Below are 18,502 nucleotides of genomic sequence, written 5' to 3' on the forward strand. Positions count from 1 at the left end.
GAGTGTACAGCACATATAACCTCAAAATTCCTTTTTTATTTTTTTAAGACGTATTTTTGACTTCCAATCGATATTTTTTTAAAACGTCCAATGAATATTGTACATCTCTCCCGCGGACGTCCGCTTCAATACATGCTTAGCGCTCATTTTTAATTATTAAAAATAATAGTTAGTAATAAAATAATGACAAAAATTTCTTTAGACTATTGCAGGGGGACTTTAAACTTTGAGCTGGTCACTTTATGAATTTCATAATAATAATTTTTAATCGAGTTATTAAGCCTTGAAAATGGCCATTTTCGCGTTTTTCAAATTTGAAATTGCATGTAACTCGACAAAAGTCAATTTTATAGAAAAATCACAAGATACCTTTTTTGCTCAGCTTGTTCCAGAGAATGTAAAACAAATTTGTCCGAAGTGAAAAAATTGATTTTTTGAATTCGTTTAAAAAAATGTTTAAACAATTTTCCGACCGCGGTACTGCCTGGCACCTTGTGGATTTGTTATAAGGACCTGTTTTTGAGTAAGTTTGTGCAAAAAAATTAATCGGAATAATTTACCTAACGGGACAAGCATACAGCGTGGAATATTTGCATTATGAGCCAAACGTAGATGGTTTGTAAAATACACAAAACACAAAAAAAATTAGCAGCCATCGCGAAAAAAGTTATGCGTACTATTAAAAAACAAAAAAAAATGAGGTTATGATATGTACACTCGACCTTCGGGTCCATAAAAATATATGTTCTGTAAAAGACTCAGCTGTGCGTGTGAATTTTTTGTAATTTATAATTTAAATAATTACTAACTATTCTAAATGGGAAATAAGCCACAATTTGACTAAAAAATGATTTTATTAACGTTTCGACGTCCACCACGGACGTCGTTGTCAAAATACAAAATATTAATAAATTAAACAAAAATTTTGCTTGAATCTTCTAATAATTTAATTTAATCTGACTTATTTATATAGATCGTCCCAAACCATTTTTTCAGTGCGTCACAGATTATCGAATTCTCTCTATCGCATTACAGATGGAAAATAAAATCTTTTTTAGTTAAATTGTGGCTTATTTCCCATTTAGAATAGTTAATTACAAAAATGCCACAAAGAAATAGCTTCAGAACAACATTTATAATTTAATTGCAAACCAACTTAAAAAAAAATAAAATCGAAAAATTGACGTTTTTGGCTGTGGGGGAGGGGGAATAGGGGAAGTGGGATAAAATTGCGGTGAGTCCTAATTTTTTAAAATAATATAGAACGTAAAAAAATAAAAAAAAATATTCAGGCTGTATCGACCTCAAAAAATATAATTAGACCCGCAAAAATCCTTACAAAACTTTGAACAAACATGGTTTTTGGGGGGTTTAAAAGCGTTTCGCCCAATTTTTGAATATCCTAATATACTCAGTTATTTCAAATTATACATAATCTATTAACAAAACCTTGAGTTGATCTATGTTGCAGTCTATAAAATGGAGAAAATCCCCAAAACGCCCCTAAAAAAGCAGTTTTCCGGATTTTTCAAGATGGCGCACCTGACGGAAAAATCTGAAAAAAATCAGAGAGATAGCTTTTGATAAAATACACAAAATGCAAAAAAAAATTGGACCTGCAGCCCCCTCCAAAAAAAAGTTATAGGTTCTAAAAAAGTTCAAAAAAAAATTGAGGTTATGTACACTCGACCTAAGGGTCCATAAAAAATGGACATGTTTTGTAAAAGCCTCAGCTACACGTGTGAATTTTTTTAAAATTTTAAATCAATTGCAACCCAACTAAAAAAAATTAAATCTAAAAATCTACGTTTTTGGCTGTGGGGGAGGGGTAAGGGGGTGGCGAGCTAAAAATCCGTGTTATCTCATTTTTTAATTGCACAGAACGTAAAAAAATTAAAAAAATTTAATTCTGAGAGTGAGGGCATTTTGCCTATCTTAACGGGGGGTACCCTTTATGAAGTTGAATGTAGTGTTTCTCGATTACACGTTAAGCGTTATAAATGGTCGCCTTAGTCGCATTATCTCCCAAATTATCTAGTAGTTACGACGACACCAGACTTGTGATAAGACAATCCAAGTTCATATCCCAGCCATCCTAATAATTATGGCCGGCAAATGAACTCGGATTGCCCGATCGAACTTAGCGTCGTAACCACTACAGCTACATAAACAGTTTCGGCGATAATCGTTAAATGGATTATACTTTTGGAGCTCGATAACTTCTGAACAGCTTAACCGATTTTGATCATTAAACATGAGTTTGAAACGTATTGACAAGTAGTATCTGATGCATTCAAGGTCAAGTATGATAACTAAAGGTATTACATGAATTATTGAGCTTGAAAAACTGTTTTTCCCATAAGAAATAGATTTGATCATACTTATGAAGCCTATAACTTAAAAATTCGAATTTTCTCAGATATGAGGTATACACCGTTAGATTCGTCTGGAGTCCTTCTACAAACGCTCAGTTATTGGCGCTATTCGTAGATTGAAATTTTGAGTAATAATTGTCGAAAAACCAAAATTTTCAAAGTTTAATTTTTCAGTTTTTCAGCTATACTCAGCCGTGTGTAGGTATGATCTGGACCGCTTAGGCACCATTTGAAAGCTTAACTCAACGCTATTGATTTGGTGTATTTGCGGTTTTCCTGTCTCTCCTTGAACCTAAGAGATATATGCCCAAAAATTTGCCATTTTGTATCTACTTAGGCCTATAGCTGGCTTAAGGGTAGTCAAAAGTCACAAACTACACCAGTTCCGAATCGGCCCTGACCCCCTCTTAAAGCCAGAGACATGTTAACCGTAGACAAGACATACTGAGCAAAAAAGCGTAACGCGCGGCAGTCGATCGGTGGGTCTATCTATCTCTTTTTACTAAGCGATACCGCTCATATGACGGACAAAGATGGCTAGACCACTCAAAATGAATATTTACCAATGGCGTCCTTGATATCGGCGTTACACCTCGATGCGGCCCATGCTAGCCTAATCTACAGGTTATAATATGCTTAAAGCACAGAAAAAAAATTCAGATCGGTGTAACTTTTCCACACACATAAATACACTGAGCGGCACAAAAAATGGCCAGCCCACAAAATGGGTAATTTTTGATGTCGTGAATTTTCTAAATCTGTTGTCCGATTTAAGTGATTTTTTTAACATTTTATAGCCTTATTCTTTAACAATGTCGCTGTAATAAAATTATTGCTAGAAAGGTAAATGATCATTGTATACCGGGTGTACCAATCAAACTGTGTCTTATTCTCAAAGTTCACCACACCCTGTGTAATATTCTAGCATTTATAAAATATTGAAATTAAAACCCAACTATAGCCGCAGGTTTTCTTAACATTCAGTTTTTTTATTCATTCGCTTATGTTGGATAATAAAAAAGTTAGGTACTTTAACAACTAGCCATGTTCTTCCTTAATACAGGGTGTTTCTAAATAAGTGCGACAAACTTTAAGGGGCAAATCTGCATAAAAAAATAATGGCCGTTTGCTTTATAAACACATGTCGGCAAATGCTTCGTTTCCGAGATACTGGATGTTGAATTATTTACTTACAAACTGACGATTTATTTATTGCTCTAAAACCGGTTGAGATATGAAAATGAAATTTGGTAGGTTTTAAGATACAGTTATTGCACATTTTTTGACATGCAATTAAGGATTTTATGATTAACTATTTAGTGGGAAATAAGCCACAATTAAATTGAAAAAATAATTTTATTAACGTTTCGAATGGAACAAATGGATCGAATGGAACAGAACAACATAGAACGGGATCCTACAACATTCACAAGAAATAATACGAGGAAAATATCAATACCATATATAAAAGGACTATCCGAGAAACTTAAAACAATAGGAAATAAATTCAACATTTCAACAACATTCAAAACAACAAACACATTGAGATCTATTCTATCTAAAACTAAACCTAACAATGAACAAGAAAGAACAAAGAATTGCATTTATAAAATACCTTGTGAATGCGAACCATTTTATTTAGGTGAAACATCAAGACCATTAAACGTTAGAATAAGTGAACATCAGTCTTATATTAAAAATAGAGAATTTGATAGATCTCAAATATGTCAACACGCATGGGATAATGAACATAGAGTTCAGTAGAGAGATTCAAGTATAGTCCTGAAAGAATCAGATAGTAAAAAGAGAAAAATCAAAGAAGCGGCTCTAATTATGCTAAATGAAACCAATTGTGTCGCAAATTCCTCGGTAGAATGCAGTAGAACGTGGTTACCCATACTGAAAGAGGAAGTCAATAGAAAGAAAATACCACGATTAGTAAGTCAATAACATATGGAGTTAGTACAAATTTTATATTTTAGTATTACTTATTGTATATCTATGTATTATTAACATTATTTATAATTTAAACATATTAAAGTCAGAATTTGGTATTAGTATTTTGAAAGGAAATTAAATGTAAGACCAAATACTTACGATGTCGGGATAGTATCACGAGGTTTTTTTCCTGCTTTTCCCTCGTGATTTACTATGGAATCTCTAACGCGAGAATTTTACTGTTATCGTTGCATTTGTTTGTCTTTGTGTTTAAAGACAAATCACATGCTATGATTTTTTTTGTGACGGATATTCTTGAGTTGGGATTGATTTCATGTAATCGAATGAACTATCTTTTAGTAAAGTCGTCCCCGGAACGCAACTCATGAATATTGGTGATATCATTTTAAAGTCTTCTACTTCTGAATACGTCTGAATTGCCAATATAAATGAGTCAGATTAAATAAATTATTGGAAGAATTTTTTTACTTAGCAACAACATTTTTGTTTATTTTAGTAGTATTTTGTATTTTGACAACGAAACCCGATTTGGGCTTCGAAACGTTAATAATTTTTTTTTTTCAATTTAATTGTGGCTTATTTTCCACTAAATATTAATCATAAAAATGCCACAAGGAAATAGCTTCAGAACAACATTAAGGATTTTATATTCTCCATTGGCGCGCATACGGGTAATATGACGGCTAATATTACCCGCATGCACGCCAATGGTGAATATAAAATTCTTAGTTGTATGTCAAAAAATGTGCAATAATTGTATCTTAAAACCTACCAAATTTCATTTTCATATCTCAACCGGTTTTAGAGCAATAAATAAATCGTCAGTTTGTAAGAAAATAATTCAACATCCAGTATCTCGGAAACGAAGCATTTGCAGGCATGTGTTTATAAAGCAAACTGCCATTTTTTTATGCAGATTTGCTCCTTACAGTTTGTCGCACTTATTTAGAAACACCCTGTATTAATGAAGAACATGGCTAGTTGTTAAAGTACCTAACTTTTTTATTATCCAACATAAGCGAATGAATAAAAAAACAGAATGTTAAGAAAACCTGCGGCTATAGTTGGGTTTTAATTTCAATATTTTATAAATGCTAGAATATTACACTACACAGGGTGTGGTGAACTTTGATAATAAGACACAGTTTGATTGGTACACCCGGTATACAATGATCATTTACCTGTCTAGCAATAATTTTATTACATCGATATTGTTAAAGAATAAGGCTATAAATTGTTAAAAAAATCACTTAAATTGGACAACAGATTTAAAAAATTCACGATATCAAAAATTACCCATTTTGTGGGGTGGCCATTTTTTGTGCCGCTCAGTGTACCGGGTGTCCCAATAAGAATGGCTCTCGGCCATATCTCAGGAACCGTTTATAGTAGAGCTTTGAAATAAAAAATTTTATAACAAAAGTTGCCTCAGGAAAAGCCTGGAAATTATTTTCATAATTGTGGGACCACCGCTAGAGGGCGTAATTGAATATCAAAAATTAAAAAATCTAAATTTTACAAAATTTTCCTAATGAAGGGGCACTGGAAATCCGATCGTCGTATTCTTCATAAAATTCTACGCATATTTGATTTAACAAGTTTAGGTCTACCTTTGGAAATAAGAGGTGGGGGTGAGTGGGAACCTTGTTATGAAAAACTGGCTGTGAGTCCGGTTCTGCTTAATCAAATTTTGCAAACTTGGTCTTGTTGAAGACAGATCTTTTTCGTCAATGTAAAAGTTATGATTTCGAACCAACTTACTGAGTAATATGCCAGCTAGAAGGCGTTATTTAATTTTTTTTCAGAAATCTAGTGTTCCTTGGAAAATATTAAATACAAACATGCATTTTTAATACCATATTACAAAATAAGACAAAATTAGCAACAGAATAGCGAAAACCGCATGTTAATACCTTTTTTCTATCTCGAGATATCTTACAAAACGTGTAAATTTAAAAACATAACTGTTACTGTCACCGGTAAACGAAATAATTCATTAAAAGTAGTGTGCTATGGAAACAACAAAGGAACATTTTTCAGCTGTCAACGTATATTAGGTCTTTTCAACGCTTTTCATTTGTTTCGAGCCTCGTTCATATCTCGTATATTAATATTATACACGGATTATACGGCATATGACAGAGGCTCGAAACAAATGAGAAGCGTTGAAAAGCCCTATTACAAAGAAATAAAAACAACTATTTAGTGATGACATAAACGTTCAAATTTTTGCCCATCATTTTCGTTGCAAACATTTACTCTTTCAAGAGTAGATTGAACAGCAGTCTCAATTTCTGCTCTCGATATGCTTTGAATGGCGTTTAGTATTCTCTGGATAATGTATTCTAGAGTAGTATATGATGGGCAACAATTTGAATATTTAGGTCGTCACTAAGTAGTTCTTTTTGTTCTGTGTTATATTTAATTTTAATAGTATTGTTTCTCTTTATATTGTTGTTTTAATTAATTATATTTTTATACGTTGATATCTGGAAAATGTTATTTTGTTTTTTTCCACAGCACACTACTTTTCATTAACTTAGTTTACCGGTGATAGTAACAGTTATGTATAAAGTTTACACGTTTCTCGAGATATCTTGAGATAGACAAAAGGTATCGACATGCGGTTTTCGCTATTCTATTGCTAATTTAATCTAATTTTAAAAAGTATGATTAAAAATGCATACTTGTATTTAATATTTTCCAAAGAAAACTAGATTTCTGAAAAGAATTAAATAACGCCTCCCAGCTGGCTTATTACTTATTAGGATGGTTCAAAATTATCACGCTTACATTGAAGAAAAAGATCTGTCTTCAACAAGACCCAGTTTTCAAAATTTTATTTAGCAGAACCGGACTTACAGCCATTTTTTCATAACAAGGTTCCCACTCACCCCCACCTCTTATTTTCAAAGGTAGAGTTAAACTTGTTAAATCAAATATGCGTAGAATTTGATGAAGAATACAATAATCGGATTTCCAGTGCCCCTTCATTAGGAAAATTTTGTAAAATTTAGATTTTTTTATTTTTGATACTCAATTACGCCCTCTAGCGGTGGACCCACAATTATGAAAATAATTTCCAGGCTTTTCCTGAGCAACTTTTGTTATAAAATTTTTTATTTCAAAGCTCTACTATAAACCGTTCCTGAGATATGGCCGAGAGCCATTCTTATTGGGACACCCGGTACATACATACATACATACATATCCACAAAAATTTTCCCCTTTTTAAATAAAAATTGAGTCATACTTCTGAGCTCGGTAACTTTTGAATGGTATAACCGATTTTCAAAATTAAACATGCGTTGGAAAGGTAAATGATCAGTGCTATCAGAAGCCGCAAAGGTCGGACTTAAATTTTTGAAATTTTTGGGAGTTTTGGGGACATGAACGAAAAACAGACCCTAAATGGGAAGGGCCGCAAAATCCACATCCTTGAACCAAAATGGAGAGTTGACATATGGATGGGCGAGTCTTTTCCTAAACTTTAAGATGGGATTTGGCCCAATTTTCAATTGTCAGATTTAGAAAATCGAAAATTTCGTGTATACATATACATATAGTGTCGCATGTAGGGGTATTGTGCGCCACTGGCGAGAACTGCCGTTCTCTGGTAATAATAGTGAGTGAACAAGGTAGATTAGAGTGCAGAATGGAGTATCAATAATTTTTCAGACACAAACAGGACTTCAACAGGGAGATAGCCTATCATGCCTTCTATTCAACATTGCCCTAGGCCCTAGAGAAAGCTATTGGTCGGCCAAGGACCAATGGGAAGACCACGAAAACGATGGAACGAAAACTTGCTGGAGGCACATTAAAAAAATAGACAGAGTCATGTCTATACAAAAAGAAGAAGACGAAGGAATAACAACAAAAGCAACCATTATTAATAGGAATGTACAAATATTAGCGTAGATATTGATATCATGGTAAGAAGAAAGGTGGACATGATCCAATCGTTCACGGCATTGGAAACGGCAGCAAAAAGAATGGGGACAGACGTTAATGCTAATTTAACTAAGTATATGAAGGTCACATACAATAATCAAGTAGGATAAATCGAAGATCTAACGGTTGGATATATACATGGGAAATAGTACTAAAAGTACTAATTCCCATGAAACTCCAGGAGACAAGGTACCTCGCGAGATGAACCATGGGCATCAGGTACCACGTAGACCATCTCCATCTTCTGCGACCCCAAAAACCAGCAGAGTAACGAGTTTGCATTTATCCATTTTCAATAAAACTCCATGAGACAAGGCCCATCCTGCATGCTATCATTCTTATAATACATCTTAATCTTTATTTTTTCATGTTAAATATTTTACTTCTATAAGACAAATTTTATCACTGTAAAGTCCGGATTAAAAGCATGTTGCTTTTTTTACTTTTTTTGCTTATAATTAGGATTTTTAGTAAAAATGCTTATTTTAAAGATATGTTGCTTATCTTTGTTTAATTTACTTCTTATGATAAACTATAGGGAAATTTCATGTTAGTTCCTGTCTTAAGCAAAATTATATGAAGTATACAGAGCTATAAAACTCTAATAATTCAATAAACCATACATTATTAATCCCTTAGGCTTAGGAGATAAACGGGAAAACCCATCGTTATACCTGTCATGTAATAAACTAAATTTGTCTGCAGACAGCCCAAATTTATTATATTGTTGTAAAATAGTACCGGTACATGTGTCTAAATTTAAATAAGCACCAATCACATCTGCAGATGTTCAGAGAACTTTTTCTACGTATAAATATATGTATACAGATAGAAGAATTTTTACAAGAGCTTTTTACAAGAAAATTTTGAAAAACATATTATTGTTAATTGTTAATTGTTTTTATGCTAATGGCCATAAATAAAAAATATATTAATATGTTAATTATTTTTCGATTTTTTTAATTATATTTATAGCTTAACACTTTGATATTTTTTTATTTATTGTTAATAATACGATAATTAAAAATAAATGCAATTTAATGTTAATGTCCTTTATTTATATTTATATCATTATATCCATGTTTACTCACACGTTTTTCTTTTCTTGAACCTTGCTTATTTCATAAAAACTTTGCTTATTTTTGCGACATTTTTTCTTTATATAAGTGCTTATTTTGACCTTTCTGTCATGCTTATAATCCGGACTTTATATCAGCTAGTATTATATATACAGTCGGAAAAATGAATTTGCTGTCTTTTTCTATAAATAACAAATTTTTGTTATAGAAAAAGACAGCAAATACAAAATAGTGATTGATGTGATCGTCCATGGGTATTCTTTCATTTTTCCGACTGTACCTACCTGAAAAAGTATTGAGACCATCCTCATGGTCCATTTTATCGGGATCAATAATTGCTTTTGGGACTCTGCTGCTATCCTCGGATGCTATACTGTTATCATCAATTGATATTACGTCAATCATTTCTTCGTCTTGATTGGTGTTTAAATCCTCTTCAATAATGTCTTTCCCTTTATCCGTATTTAAATCGTCTTGGATATTTTGCATTTCTTGAATCTTATTTAGATCCTCTTCAGCTGCAATAATCTGTTTGAACTAGAAAATAAATAAAAAATTTTGCGTATTTATCAATATATAAACCATATGACGAATATAAAAGATGGAAGGACAGTGTGTACGAAGACCTGAAAAAAAGTAACATTGAGAGATGGAAAGAACTAGCTTTGGACAGAAGTAGATGGAGGGAGGTGGTGAAGGAGTGTATAAATAGACTGAAGTGTAATTAAATAAAATTTATAAGACTAAAATAAAATGTAATCAGAAATGTAAACATTTTAGCCCTAGGCCTACAAGGCCTGTTGAGCTTAATGAATAAATAAAATTACCTGGGAAGATCTTGCCACTAAGCTGTGAAAACCAGTATTCACATTTCCTAGTCTTGTAGGAGTCTTAATTTTTAGACACATTGGTTGAACAGAAGATACAAAACCAGGTGGTTCGTATTCCATGGGGCAATCTAAAAACAAATAAAATCACATATTCATTATAGCCGGTAATAATAATATGCAGTATCGACTTAATCTTATAGCCCGATCAAAGAACAAACTGACCAAAAAAAAATAAAGGAAGGATGAAAATTTTGAAATAGGTAGTTGAAATTGTCTATTATTATACAGGGTGTCCAGAAACTCTACCGACAAAATAATACAGGCGATTCCTCAGATAATTTTAAGACAATTTAACTCAATTCATCTAGTCCACAAATGCTTTCTAAGGGAGCTAGAGCTCTTTAAAGATGGCGTCTTGTAGTTAGTTTTTCTTAAATACCTCCAGAACGCTTCTAGTTAAAAAAACGAAAATTAGCAAACATACTTATCTTCTAGAGATAAATCGACTCCATCTATTGCGAATTTCTAGTACCGGTCATAGACGTCCGCTTTGGGTAGGGCCACGGTTATTTTATCGCATAACTTTTTTGTCTTTAACCTTAAAGCATGTTTGACTCTGGATTATTAAATTATAAGGTATTTTAGCACTAAAAGGTACTCTTGCTTTAAGTCGGTAGGATACACCGTTTTCTAGAAAAATAAATTTGAAAATTTTTCGGTTTGGAAATTTGAAAACAAAACAAAAAAAATTAAAAAAAGCTGTGTATTTTACCAACTTAAAGCAAGAGTAACTTTTAGTACCAGAATACCTCATAATTTAATAATATAGTGGTAAGAATGCTTAAAAATTAAAGACAGAAAAGTTATGCAATAAAATAACCTTTCACCTACCCAAAACGGGCGCATATAACCGCTACAAAAAATTCGCAATTAATGAAATCTATTCATCTCTGGAATATAAATAAGCGTGCCAGTTTTCATTTTTCTAAATAGTTTTTCAACAAACGAAAAATATCCAAATCGATTTTTCTAGAAAACGGTGTTTCCTATCGACTTAGAGCAAGAGTAACTTTTAGTACTAAACTACCTCACACTTTAATAATCTATAGTTAAAAATCCATAAAAGTTAAAAACAAAAAAGTTATGCGACAAAATTACCGTTGCCCTACCCAAAACAGACGCCTATGACCGGCATTAGAAATTCACCATGGATGGAATCGATTTATCTCTGGAAGACAAATACGCGTACCAATTTTCGTTTTTCTAAATAGAAGCGTTCTGGAGCTATTTGAGAAAAACTAATTACAAGACGCCATCTTCAAAGAGCTCTAGCTCCCTTAGAAAGCATTTTCGGACTAAGTGAATCGGGTTAAATTGTCTTAAAATTATCTGAGGAATCTCCTGTCTTCGTTTGTCGGTAGAGTTTCTGGACCCTGTATAAGAAAAAGGTTACAATTCTGCATCCCCTCAATTTTACAAAAATGGGGGGGAATACCCCCCTCTCGAAGGTGAAAAATATGCATTCAAAATAAGTCCGGAATAGGGAACTTGCACATAAAAATATTTTTGCATAAAGTTGTTAATTAATGTTTAAAAATGTTATATTCAAAATATTACATCTTAACAATCAATAGTGTACGTACAATTGATAATAGTTCCGCGCCCAAAATTTCCGTTTCAAACAACTTTAAGAGCTCGAGCTGGGGTCTGACGTCACCAACCACAGTGTTCTCATTCGCCCGTTCGGTGAGCTATTGCATTGAATGCATTTTGCTATTGCTAGTTGTGCTTGTCGAATAACTGTCTTGTTTGCTCGGTGTTTATATTATTGTATTTAGTGTATAATATACTTTATCAAAATGGAAAACAAATCTGCGCAATATAAGAACTATATAGTGCCGGAATCCCAAAGCACAACTGTCAGAACATCCAACAAATATTTTTTATCTACCAGTAGAACCAAAAACGTCGATTGAAATGGCTAAAGGCATGCAGGCGAGATAAAAAGAATATTTCACAAAGTAGCAAAGAACTTTATGTCTGTGAGGATCATTTCGGTGTATTTATGTCATTAGGTACCTAATTTTAATAGAACATTTTCTTTTTCAAGAAGAAATATTAGGTAGTTGTCGTTTCATGAAATGTGCCTACTTAACTTGTTTATTTGTGCAGTTGGAACAAGACATGGATAACAACTATATAAATTCAATATTATGGGTGGTCCCAAAATTATTAAGTCAGGTGTTGTCCAGCATTTATTTGATTGTTAACCAGATAGGAAACGAACTTTTTCTGAGCCCATGAGGGAAGCAGCCCTTAAAGGGGTTAAACTTCAGCTTCTGGAAGATGCCGCTTCCACATCTAACTCTGTTCTAGATTAAGATAAAGGTATTCAGTGTAAATTTCAAAGGAGTGTTACAGTCGGGTTGTCGCCATTGAAAATACATAATAAGGATGCATGAACTTCACCTATAAAAGACTTGCAAACATTATTTGAAGATACAAAAAGTGTATCAGGACGTTCTGTATTTGAAGATAATAGTGAATATAACGGTAGTGATGACTATTGGTAAAGTGAAAGTGATTCTTCTTGTGATGAAGATGTGAAAAAAGAGGAAGCAGAACAGTTTAAAATGTCGTCTCTGAAGTCTACAGTGATGAATTTACAATACAGATCTGGATTGTATACGTTTAAATTAATAGAAATATATTGTAAAACACAAACAATGCATCTATTTTTAACTCTTAAAAAGAACAGGACACACATTTATGTCTCTTGGAGATGATTTCGGCGTAAGCGAAAGAAATGCTTCGAGAATATTTGCAAAGTCTATTTTTACATGCAAGCGTTTTAAGATCATGTTACCTTATGTTTTTTAATATTATTTTAATATTTAAAAATTTATGCAAGTTCTCTATTGGATAAAATTACTAATTCTAAGCAACTTTGGTTGTATAGAGTTTTTTCCCTAAGTCAATACTTTTCGAGTAATTGGCAAGTGAACATGTTCATTTTTAACAGAAAAAAAACATGTTTTTGGACGGTTTTTCGGAGATAACTCAAAAAGTAAGTATTTCAGCGAAAGAATATTCTTAGCAAAAATATAGCTTATAAAAAACTGAAAAAATGGTGTATGCTTGAGATCTGTAGACCCAGTAGAAGCAGAGGTGTAGCTAATGAAAAGTAGGTTCTTCTTCATCAAATTCCAAATCGAATATTTCACTTGGAAATAACCCAAAGACGGAGCACTTTTCGGGGAAAATTCATTTCAACTTTTTTAAAGTGTTTAATAAAAAAAGGGTTATTTTTGTTTTTAAAAAAACTTTTAACATTAAAAATAAGTGAGTTACGCTCAAAATATTGTTGGTCCCTTTTATTTTTTGGTAAAAAAATCGCGAAAATCACCTCCTAATTAACATCACAAATAAATTTTATCATTACCACTTCACAAGTTACTTTGTTTATGTATTATTTATATGATCTGTAAGTTTCATCGGTTCAAAGTGCTTATTTTTGAAAAAGCTGTAGTTAAAATGGCGCGAACGAGTAACTAATCACGATGAGTTTAGGCAAATTTTGAACAGCCATAGCATAACCAATTTTTGTCTAACAAGAAAACAAAAAAGCAAAAATATTCAGAAAAGCAAAACGTACATTTTATTACTCTTTAAGATTTTTGGTATTACCCATTTGGTATTTTTAAGTTAATTCCATGAACAATTCCATTTTTTTTTTCAAAATTAAAAAAATGTTTTATTTTAAACCCAATTTTTTTCAAAAATGAGCACTTTGAACCAATGAAACTTTAGATAATATAAACAATACATGAGTAAAGTAAATTGTGAAGAGGTAACGATTAATTTTATTTGGGAAGCTAATTAGGGGGTTACGCACAAGTCCTGCAGTCGGTTCAGTTCGGCTATTCCTATTCCGTTCCACGGAATCAGTTAGTTTTACGGCTACTACTAGCGTAAATTTGTCGCCCGTGGAGCCTTAGTCTTATGTGGGCTCGGCCTTCTTAGCTCCGGCGATTCGTTGGCTTGCAAATTTTAGAAGCCACGAATGGTGTTACCAGAAGATTAGTTCTGATAAAGTTTTATTTTTAGTATTGTTAATATTAAAAGTAAAACTTTCGTTCGTCTTTAGCAGATGCCGCAATGGCATCCATGTCATCACAATCTTTCGTTCGTGGATCGAGGCTGACGGCCAGAATTTTAGTGGTTCGGAGATAATCAAATATTATGCGCTCTCTGAAGAAACTCTAACAAGAGTTGAAACTAGTTAGAGTGCTTTTGGCGCTCTCTGAACTGACTAAAATAAGACGGCTCTTGTTTCGATTCACAACGAAATGATTATTTATTATTTGATTAATAAGAAAACATTTGCCAAAAACAATCTGGAAAAATAATTCACCAACTTCGAAACGAAATTAAATAAAATAAAATTTTGTTATAATGATTTTATGTTAATAGGATAAAATCTTGTAGATATCAACATAATAAAGTCATAGACCTGGATCCTGCGTACCAAAAAAAGTTGATTAATAGCAAGCTGAAAATTTGTTAATAGCTTAACGGTGTCTAGTGTCTAGTCGGACAAACTTTGATGTATGGGAACACTGGAGCAGGGGAAGTTTTAATTGTTGAACAGGTTAAAAATTTGGAACGTCAGACTACGAAAACGTTCCATGTATTTTGTCGGAGAGAACTTCCAATTGATTTGTTACCATTTCATTAAACTCTCATGCAAAAATCAGACTGGTGTTTATTACCAACTGGGCATTTTAATGAGTGGAACACGAAGAACATGTCAAACGTCAGGAATCATGTTGGTTAGTAATAGCAGTCTGATTTTTGCATAAGAGTTTAATGAAAGGGTAACAAATCAATTGGATGTTCTGTCCGACAAAATACATGGGACGGTTTCGTAATTATACGTTCCAAATTTATAACCTGTTCCACAATTAAAACTTCCCCTGTTCCAGTGTTCCCGTGCATCAAAGTTTGTCCGATTAGACACCGTTAAGCCATTAAAAAAAATTTTCAGCTTGCCATTAATCAACTTTTTTTTTTTGGTACGTGTGATCCAGGCCTATCAGTAAATTATTTGTAGTACTTACCATCGTTGTACATAAATTCAATTTCTAATGAAATTTCAGGGCTTAATTTTGGTATATTTTCCAATTCTGATATAAGAGTAAGCATTGCTGTGGTAGCATCTTTAACTTCATCAGGAGTCTTACCACTCTCATTTTTATTGGAAAAATTTGGATCCGTATTGTATTTTAAATTAAAACTATAGGTTTCAACTACATTGTCGTCGGCTTCTTTTAGTAGAATATAAACCGACTTTAGCTAAAATGAAATTAACATTTTTCTGTGTAATATAAGTCAGTTTAATAATTTTTAAAAAAATATTTTATAATATTTTATAATCTGTTGAAATTTTTTGAACTAAATCTAAAAATTATGGTTTCGCATTGTCGTCTTGACACAAAACACACTACCAGATGATTGGAACAGAGGTATTAGATATTATAGTATTCATACCTACCTATCTATAGAAAAGGACATCTGGAGGTGTGCGAGTAATGACCTTATATTAAACACCGCATAAAAGTCTAGCAACTTGAGACATGAGACTAAGTGTAGAAATATAGTGAAGCATCGCGCCTCGCCAGGCACCTTGCCGAGCACTTCGCCCCGCACATCGCCAATAAATTGCGTACTTGCCATAATAGAATGTGTTCTACCATGCCGAGTAAGGCCTATTTCATACTTTACGACTTCGGTCGTAACCACAGTTTGTCGTACATTCCATTAGTCCAATACAGCAATGTACGGAGCCTTTCACACAGGACGATCACGACTAACTGTTGTGCCGTTGCTCTTCGGCTGTCGTCCAATGTCACTGCAATGGACGACGGTCGTGTCGTGCCGTGATATCAGTGAACCACGGGCATAAATCAATGCTTCCATACTTAACGACAGTTAGTCGTGTAGTACCAGTGAATCCAGTGGCACTTACCTGCATAATGGCAGACAATATAGATGGGGAATTTTTACCTACATAGATACAATACATAGGTAAGCATCTGGTTGGTATTATCTTATTGTGAAGACAAAAATTTCAGCATTAAAAATGTTTATGACTTTTTCAAAGTGCCGAGGAATAGACCCTATTATAAAATGCATTATTATCAATGTACCCTATTATAAACATTAAATCATAAATGTTTCAGCGGGAATATCTAAAATTTCTTGTTAATACTTTAAAGATTCTTTTATAGCACAGTTTAGTGTCCAGTGACATAAACGTAAATATATACTCGTGTTTTATTAATGATTATTTAAATATGTATAGATATTAATATAATCAGTAAATAATCTAAAATCAGTTTTTTAGACGGATCTTTTAAATATTGAAAGATGAAAATTGAGCCCTATAAAAATAATTATTGTTCACTAATTGAATTGTATTTATTAACAAAATAGGTATATATTTTTTTATACAACATATTGCTATTGAACTGCGACAACAAAAATAGGACAACAATCCTTAAAGCAAGCATTTAATTTAATAAGCTGGGATTACCAAAGATGATTAGGCCGAACAAAAACAAAATTTATGTAATTTAATAGAATAGAATAGAACAGAAATATGCTTTATTGTCACTGAAAATTATACAATTTTATGGACAAAGCTTAACATAGAGTCACGAAAAAGATATACATAACAATAACAAATACAATTTTATAAAATTAGATAAATCGTCAATAAAAAAAATATAAACAAGTTAAAAAAGTGAAGTAAAAAAACAAAAACCAATATATTGCAAAATTACTATAAATTGCAAAATTGAACATACAACATAATATAATAAAACACAAACAAAGGAACTAATAAGTTTAAGCTGCTGTATGTGACACCCAAATATAGATAAATACACTTTAGTTACTACTTGTACATTACTGTGATTTCTTAGTTAGTCATTAAGAAACTCTTCTACTGAATAATATGGTCTTTTAGATAAATGAGCTTTTGTCATTTTACGTAACTTTAGAAAGGATGTTGAAGATTTGAGTTGTAAAGGGAGATGGTTGTATAGTTTTTTTGCGGAATATAGTATAGATTTCTTTACTAACTCAGAAGACGGGATCGGTAAATAGACATCAAAAGTTGAATTTCTGGTGGAGTAGTCATGATGAGGCCTTGCTGGAAAGACATGCATGTGTTTACGAATTAAGCAAACAGTTTCTAAAATATACAAAGATGGAAGGGTTAAAATTTCGTGATCTTTAAAGTAACTTCTGCAATGGGTTGTTCTTCTGAGGCCAAACAGATATCTTATTGCTCTTTTTTGTAATTTGAAAATAACATCAAATTGGGCAGCTGTACTAAACCCCCAAAAAGGAAGACCATATCGAAGATGAGACTCTAATAAAGAAAAATATGTTATTTTAGAAGATGCTAAATTGAGTTCCTTCGAAACAGATCTTATGGCATAGCAGGCTGAGGCGAGTTTCTTACTTAACAAATCGATATGAAGGGACCATTTGAGGTTGCTGTCTAAAAGAATACCAAGAAATTTTACAGAATCAACGGTAGAGATCTGGCTGCTATTCACAAGCAGGGGTTGAAGAGCACCTTTATATGATAATGCTACCGTTTTATCCACGTTAAAGGAGAGTAAATTAGAGTCAGACCAGGTTTTTATCGTAAGAAGATCAGAAGTTATAGTTGCATGAAGAGTTGCAATAGTTGAGTTTGAGTTGCTCCAAGTGATACTGGTATCATCAGCAAAAAGAAAAATTTTTCCATCGATTTTTAAATTAATGATGTCATTTATAAAGATAAGGAAAAGTAGAGGACCCAATACTGAACCTTGTGGTACTCCACATACAATGTTTTTGAGACTAGAGTCAGTATCATTTGCTCTAACCAGTTGTTTCCTATTATCTAAGTAAGATTTGAACCAATTCAAAGAAATACCTCGAATTCCATAGAAATTAAGTTTTTTAATCAAAATGTTGTGATTTACACAATCAAAAGCTTTGGAATAGTCACAGAAAACAGTGGCAGTATAAAGATTATTGTTTAGTGCTTGGTAAACCTCGTGAAGTACAGAAAAGATGGCATCAGTTGTACATTTATTAGTTAAGAAGCCGAACTGATTTTGTGATAAAATATTGTTATCAAAGAGAAAGGACATACATAAGTCGGGTTTTTATGAGCATCTCAATAATTTTGGAGAGTACCGGTAGTAGGGCAATAGGTCTATAGTTGCAGGCATTCGATTTTTCG

The 18,502-nt window shown here is 32.6% G+C and overlaps 1 protein-coding gene across 1 annotated transcript in view; it reads right to left on the reverse strand.

Annotated features, from left to right (window-relative positions):
* The window catches only part of LOC114335355 (uncharacterized), a 72,739-nt gene that overhangs the window by 31,756 nt on the left and 22,481 nt on the right, over positions 1 to 18,502 (reverse strand). Inside the window, exons 3-5 of the mRNA XM_050655615.1 lie at positions 15,318 to 15,552; positions 10,195 to 10,325; positions 9,652 to 9,904 (exon numbers count right to left, since the gene is read on the reverse strand). Of these exons, the coding sequence (XP_050511572.1) occupies positions 9,652 to 9,904; positions 10,195 to 10,325; positions 15,318 to 15,552 (619 nt within the window). The remainder of the gene's footprint in view (positions 1 to 9,651; positions 9,905 to 10,194; positions 10,326 to 15,317; positions 15,553 to 18,502) is intronic.

The sequence above is a fragment of the Diabrotica virgifera genome, chromosome 7 (genome assembly GCF_917563875.1).
Source record: "Diabrotica virgifera virgifera chromosome 7, PGI_DIABVI_V3a".
NCBI lineage: Eukaryota > Metazoa > Arthropoda > Insecta > Coleoptera > Chrysomelidae > Diabrotica > Diabrotica virgifera.